Genomic DNA, 6,923 nt, shown 5'->3' on the forward strand with positions numbered 1-6,923 from the left:
TTCCACCCTGGGTTGATTTAATATCAGACAATTAATTTTCAGTCACCTGAAAATCATTTTGCTTTTAACCCACTCACGACGGGGGCATTCTAGCCTTGAATGTCACAATGCCGGGGCTTTCGAATTCTTAGGCCTAAATCAATTAAATGGCTGGCACAATACTGTGCCGCCCGGCCACTGGGCTTTTGAATGAGCAGTACAGTACTGTACCACCCGTCCAGAGAGGGTTAACCCATTGAGTATGAGTGTCATGGCATACATGATGGTGTCAATTAGGCCTAAAAAAGTACACACACAGTCATGAAGTATTATGGCTGTAACAGCACTAGCTTCAGAGCTACAGGGTTCCAATGTCATCCTAAACCTTTGTTTTGTGGTGGATTTATGAAAAGATATTCTTTAGGCTAGGCTGCACTGCCCAGTGGGCAGAGAAATCATTTTTGCTGTCCCTCTAATTTTTAGCCAGTGCCACCAGTAGACCACCCATCCTGACTGCCAGTTAGGTCATTAGGCACCCAGTCCCCAATGAGTTAAGAAGCAGATGTATGTATATTGGAATTTTGCATGTGTAAAAAATGGTTTTGACTCTGAATTGTAAAGCTTGTGCATGAAATCTCACACATAGACAGGAAAGTTATCAATTTGGGCTAAGTGAAGACTGTTTTAGAATTTTATTGAGAGTATTTTTAATTTTTTTTGTAAATTATTGTTAGTATTTTTTTCAAATGAAAGAATCTTTTTTTTATGAGAAGTCATTATAAGGAGCAGGAAAAAATCACTAGATATCCTGATTGATATAAGACATAGACTATTCTTTCTAAATATTGTTACCTTTGACTGTCAGTCATCAGTGTTTCCCCATTTATGAAGTAGTCATTCAGCTGCAGTAATTATTTTACATATTAAATCTATGGTGTACTTTCAGTTTCTCATGCCACAAGGTATCAGTAAAATAGGGAACTGAAAATATACAGTGCCATGGTTTGAAAATTGTTTTGAAAAAGATGAAAATTGTGCAAGACTGCTACCTCATTCTTTGATGAAATTACAGATCATAATAGGTGTACATCAAAGCTGGATGTATCAGGTGAAATGAAATGGTGATATTTGCAGCATTACTTTTTTTTTCCATAGGTGCAGAAAATGCCAACTTTAGAGAATGAACCATTCCAACTGGGACCCCAAAAAAGTAAGTAAAATAGAGCAGCCTAAATCGGTCCCTTGATTGTGTCTTGTTATTAAATAATTGTAGGATATTCTTCTCTCCAATCTCTCTTAGAGGTGTCAGTGGAAAATCAAGTGGATGTAGACTTTTGAATCAGTCCCCCATTTATACCAATCTAACTTGTTTTTTTTGTGATAAGAGTACAATTAAGGCAAGATAGAAAGTATTTAAGACAGCTATAGGATTGAAAACTAATTTGTAAATGACCTGAGGAAGAAGGATGGGCAATAATGCATAGGTGTTGATCATTGTTTGGAGCCACATTATTAGCTTAAGATTTTTGAAGCCTCATAGTTCAAAGGAACTAAATCTTTCTTATATTTGGCTCTGCAATATAGTACATATTAGGTTCAAACAACAGTTCTGTCTTTCTTATACTGTAATTAAACATGTGAGCATATCTTTTTAGTTCTCAACATAACAGTTTTGGAAAAATACACTTTGGTAAATAAATTATGAGATTGTTGAATGTTTAAAATTGAACTCATGACAATGTTGACCAATTAGCTCAAGGTTTAACCTAGAATATATATTTTAAGATTACAAGCCCAAAGACCCATTGTGTTTTATCCTACAATTTTTTTAAGAACAGTGATTGACAAAGACAAACATAAAATTGAATATATCTTTCTTACAGAAGAACGAACAGTCCCTCCACGTCAGTATGAGGGACAGTACCCAACAGCTGGAGATTATGCCGAAGCACTGCGGTCATGGATGAACCAAATGTACCAGTGGCAGTGTGCAGCAGCAGCATTTCCATATTTTCTCGCATCTATACAAAAGCAGGTAGAAAGTCTTCAAATATCTATATATAGAGAAAATTGATCATATTATACATATAACTTTCAATAATCTCTTAACCCAATCCTGACGGGCCCGGCGAGAAGTGGCAACCCCCTACGCTGGGCCTATGCAATATTGCCTTGAGGATGTCACACTGGTGTGTTGCCCCATCATCAGGCACTTTGCCATGTCACACGGGTGTGACACACAGTCATCATTGGGTTATCTACCCACATGTTATCCTATCAGTGGAAACCTGTTAAATGGAAATTATTGGAGTGATGATGCAAGTATTGACTTTGAATCTCAATTAGACCTATAATTGTTATTTTTCTCCATATCTGTTATAGTTTTTCTGCAAGTAATCTTGCTTTCATCACAAGGCAGTCGCTTGCAGTGCATAAGAGTACCCCAATACAAATTATTTCTTTATTAATTTGTAGCAGAATGGAATTGGAAGTTCTGGGCCTTCAGCTACTATCCCAACTCAACAGCAACAGCCAACTTTAACTCCCACAGCACCACCTGCACCTGAACAGAGAAACACCAATCAGCAGCAGCAGCAACAGCCACAAGAACAGCAGCAAAGAGGTATTTCAGCATGATATTCAGTGAATAACAGACCTCATTCCTTTTTATTGACATTACACTTTCTCAGTGGGATAGATGTTTCAATACTTTAGAAAAGAAATATATGATATTGTACTAGAGAAACTTTTAGTGTAGATTTATTTTCTTAAAGAGTATTCTATCATATAATTCTTACTCCCCTTTTAGACTGCTTGCTAAAATATACTAAGTTGTAGATTTTAAACTTGTATGATCTAAGTAGCAAAAGACTAATAGATAAAAAAAAGCTTCTACTCATAGTAGGCTTTTATCAGATTGTTGTCCATTGGTTTGAGTAAATTACAATTTAAGTTTCATAGATAGTTAATCAGTAATAGATATAGTCAGCCTAAATGTTTTGTAGTTTCCTTAACCCATTCACGCCGGGGCGGAATTTCGCCTACTCCCGATCATGCCGGGAAGATTTCAAGCGCGCAACCGTTCGTCCCGGGGTGTTTTCCCGATGTGCGAGGTCGCGCTGACGCTCGCAGAGCGTTTTTCACCCACCCTATCCTTATGGTTTGCGTGATTGCGTCTAAAGTGTAGTCATGTGTAGAAAGTAGTGCTATGTTCAGAGGAAGTATATCAGTCGAAAAAGATGTTATAGCACTGTTTTTTAGTGTTATTCTATTGAACTTTTTCCATATTCTTTACTCCTATGTTGTAATACCAATGGGAAATGGAAGCATTCTTCTAGTGAGGTAACAAACATAGTTTTTTTTTTTCAATTTTTTTTTTCTTCCTAAAAGAAAAGAAAGAGAATATGAACAACCATACATGTGCATACAAGTGAATGCAAGTAACAGCAATGTTTTTTCAAGTGTCATTTTCTTTTAGTGGGGCAACAAAAAGATGTTATATAATTTTATTTATTTATTTTTTTTATTCCTCGGCCAATTACAATTGATTTTACGATAGTCTTTCGACTCAGATCATCATATTCAACAAATCAGAAACAGAAATCACCATGCCGTAATCAAGATTACGTATGTACCTGTGACGTCATTCATATTACGTTATATCCCATTTTCTACTATTTAGAAGGATAAACTAAAGTAGCTAAGACAAATCAGGTATGAAAATCGAATTGTACTAAGAATAATCTATCATTCTAATGCGGACATTTCAGCACGTCGCTACTGGCCTCCCAGCGCGCGGGCCGAAAATGTAGCCCGTGCCAGGACGTCACCCGGGTCCGGGGCTTTTTTCGACCACGTGTCAGCACGTCAACCGGCGCGAATGGGTTAATATTGATGGAAATAGTTTTTAGGATTGGAGTGAATATTGTTACAGAGAACCTCCCATTTGCAGGTGTAGAATATGTAATCCCACCACTATGGAAGAGACTGATTGCAGAGGCCATTGATTTTCTTCTCCTGTTCGTCATCAAACTAGCTGTCACATTTGCTGCAGTGGATGCCTTTGATCTGTTGTGAGTATTAGAGGAATCATATATTATTACCCTCAGAAGACTGGAATTCCTTAGCCTATCCTTCACCCCCCAGCTGCAAAGTCACCCAAATTTTCAATTTTAATCCATTCACAATGGGGCATATTTTTGCATACTCCCACTTCTACTGGGAAGATTTAAAGTGTGCAACGCTTCATTCTGGGGTGTTTTCCTGTTCTGCAAAGTTGCGTTGAAGCATTCAGATTGTTTTTCACCCTCCTTATTCTTAGGGTTTGCATGATTGCATCTACAATGTAAAGGCATGTAAAAATATTGCCTTTTTTTTTTTAAATTCATATACCTCACATGAATGTTGAATTGACAAAGCTACTGCCTAGGGATTAAAAATGGTAAGAGTTTGAATAATACGTCCAGTATATATATATATTTATTCTGTATTATTAATTTTTCAGGAGTGATGTAGAAAAATATGACTTTGAGAACTTAGGAGCTGACATCATGGCTGATTACAAGATTGCTCTGGAAATGACGTCAGAAATTCTTGTGCTGGAGTTAATCCACCGAATTGGCACTTGTGTGTTTGAGGTGAGTTTTTTAAGTTGCGATTAAAGTGGTAAATATGTGTAGTAACCTGTTAATGATGGGGCAGTTTTGGCTCCAGCTGGACATTATGCCATGGGCTATTCATCCACTACAGTGATGGTCATCTGCTACATGCCTGATCACCCAGTGAGCTGATCATGTAAAAAGCCATAACTTGATATCAAGTTCCCGGTGGGAAGACCAGCAAAGCCATGACACAATATCACGTCCCTGGCGGGAAGACTAACCAAACCATGACGTGATATCACATCATCCTTCATTAACTCATTGCGGAGGGGGCCTTCTAATGACCTAACTGACCATCAGAAGGGCGGTCTACAGCACTGGCTAAAAATTAGAGGGATGGGGAAAGTGTTTTCTAAAGAATATTTTTCCATAAATACATCACCAAATATGGGTTTAAACTGTTTTTGGAACCCTGCAGCTCTGAAGCTAGCGTTACAGTCATAATATTTCATGACTGTGTACGCGGTTCAACTGTGAGCAAATCCCAATGTGCGCATTAACACCCGTCTTTTAGGCCTAATCAGTGCCGTCATGTATGTCAGGAGTTAACTATTTTTTCTAATAACACATTCAGTAATGATTGGTTTATTTGCAGGCCCTTTGTCTACACCGTGGTTCAGGTGGGACAGGTGGAGCAACTCCAGGCAAGAAGTTAATAGGGCTGAAGGTTGTGCGATGTGAGTGGGTTGTGCCCACATTAGGCGAACAAGCATTAGTTTTCCCTGCATCAGATTTGGGGTTAGTTTATCTTTAAGAAATACCAGTATACTTATATGTACTTATATGCTTGTATATATAGTTAAAGGCAGAGATATTTTGTGGGACCAATGGTTGAAGCTTCTTTTACTAATGATCTTGTCTCAACCTTACAGGTTAAGTCGTGCTGTCATTCGTTCCGTGGTGAAGAATTTCTCCCTGACTTTCCTCTTCCCCATCTGTTTCACACTCTTCTCATTCCAACACAACCGCACTGTGTATGACATCATCGCAGGTTCCATTGTTGTTGAGGAACGACCCAACCAAAGACGGAGAATGAATAACAATGCTAACTAGTGAAAACCTAATTCATAAGACTGTGCATATGGATATTCCACAGGATTTTATCATTAAGTGAAAAAGACTTTAATATATAGCAAGAAAGGCTTCATCAAAGACAAGATTTATGACAGAACTCAAGGTATGGAGTTTCTGGCTAATTATGGATATTAGTCCAGGACAAGAGGATACAATTTTTTCTTTCTTTTTTTGGCTTTGATTTTTGTTTTGTTCCAGGAAGTATGCATATAGCAGAATGTGCTCATTATATATAGGTGTGTTTTTTTGTTGTATAAATGGTTTTGAAGATGATTAAGAAGGTATTTATGATATGATTATATTCATTTGATATATTCCTGAAGAAATGATAACTGAATGCTTTATAAAAGAGGTGCTGTGCTCTTAAAAATATGTAAACATTGAAAGTGTGCAGCATAGAGTGGGAGCTATAAGACTCAATATAAGTATGTTTTATGGTACACTTGCTTTTTGAAGTATTTCAAAATTATTTTTTTGTAAGGGGATCTGTTCTTTGGGTTCAATTTGCATTATAATTTTCAGTGATGTTAAAAGGATAATCACAATTTGTACTTATGCATTACTCAAGAGGAATAGCATTATAGAAAAAAGATTACCCCCAACCCCATCCTGAAGCATGGAAATATAGAAATGTAAAAGGGGTTAAAAAGTAACTGGCACGGATTCAGAATATTATGTAACTATGATCATTTTCATGATCATAACTTTCATTACTTCATATTAGTTAGAAAAGATTTTGAAGGATGTTAACATAAGATTTATTAGCATCATTGTGAAATAGAATGATGTTCTGATGTCGTTACGATGTATAAGTGTTTTTTAAAATTCTTTAATGCAAAATATTATTGTAACTGACTTATATACAGTTCACACTGTTCTATTTTAGCAGATTCCTTTAAATATAAATGTGGCTTAAGAGATGCCTTTTATGTTTTATATATTTGAAAATAAAAGTATTAATTCCTTTTACACCACTGTGAATTCCTATAATTGGATGAGAGTAAGAAGATTTTTTTTCTACAATTTTACTGGCTGTATGCCCACATGTATAATGTTATGTGAATTTGAAGAAGGGTCTAGCAGGAGGTAAACTCAGCAACTTACTGATGTTTGTGTTTTTTAGATATAAAGTTCAAAACCTCCATCCACCTATTTATGTTTCATATTGAGTAAATGATATTTAGTCTCTTAATCATATCTTAACCTTCT

At 36.5% G+C, this 6,923-nt stretch overlaps 1 protein-coding gene across 2 annotated transcripts in view; it reads left to right on the top strand.

The window, feature by feature from the left end:
* Nucleotides 1-6,683, top strand: part of LOC122249403 (protein FAM8A1) — a 7,678-nt gene extending 995 nt beyond the window's left edge. Inside the window, exons 2-8 of one of the 2 annotated variants that reach the window (XM_043010218.2) lie at nt 1,135-1,189; nt 1,863-2,014; nt 2,455-2,602; nt 3,932-4,052; nt 4,484-4,616; nt 5,236-5,378; nt 5,513-6,683. In XM_043010218.2, the coding sequence (XP_042866152.1) occupies nt 1,144-1,189; nt 1,863-2,014; nt 2,455-2,602; nt 3,932-4,052; nt 4,484-4,616; nt 5,236-5,378; nt 5,513-5,693 (924 nt within the window). In that variant the 5' untranslated portion in view covers nt 1,135-1,143 and the 3' untranslated portion in view covers nt 5,694-6,683. The remainder of the gene's footprint in view (nt 1-1,134; nt 1,190-1,862; nt 2,015-2,454; nt 2,603-3,931; nt 4,053-4,483; nt 4,617-5,235; nt 5,379-5,512) is intronic. The other variant, XM_043010219.2, reaches the window with a different exon arrangement.
* The last annotated feature ends 240 nt before the right edge of the window (nt 6,684-6,923 follow it).

The sequence above is a fragment of the Penaeus japonicus genome, unplaced genomic scaffold (genome assembly GCF_977035675.1).
Source record: "Penaeus japonicus unplaced genomic scaffold, GWHDUDI00000001_assembly GWHDUDI00000026, whole genome shotgun sequence".
In the NCBI taxonomy this organism is placed as follows: Eukaryota; Metazoa; Arthropoda; class Malacostraca; order Decapoda; family Penaeidae; genus Penaeus; species Penaeus japonicus.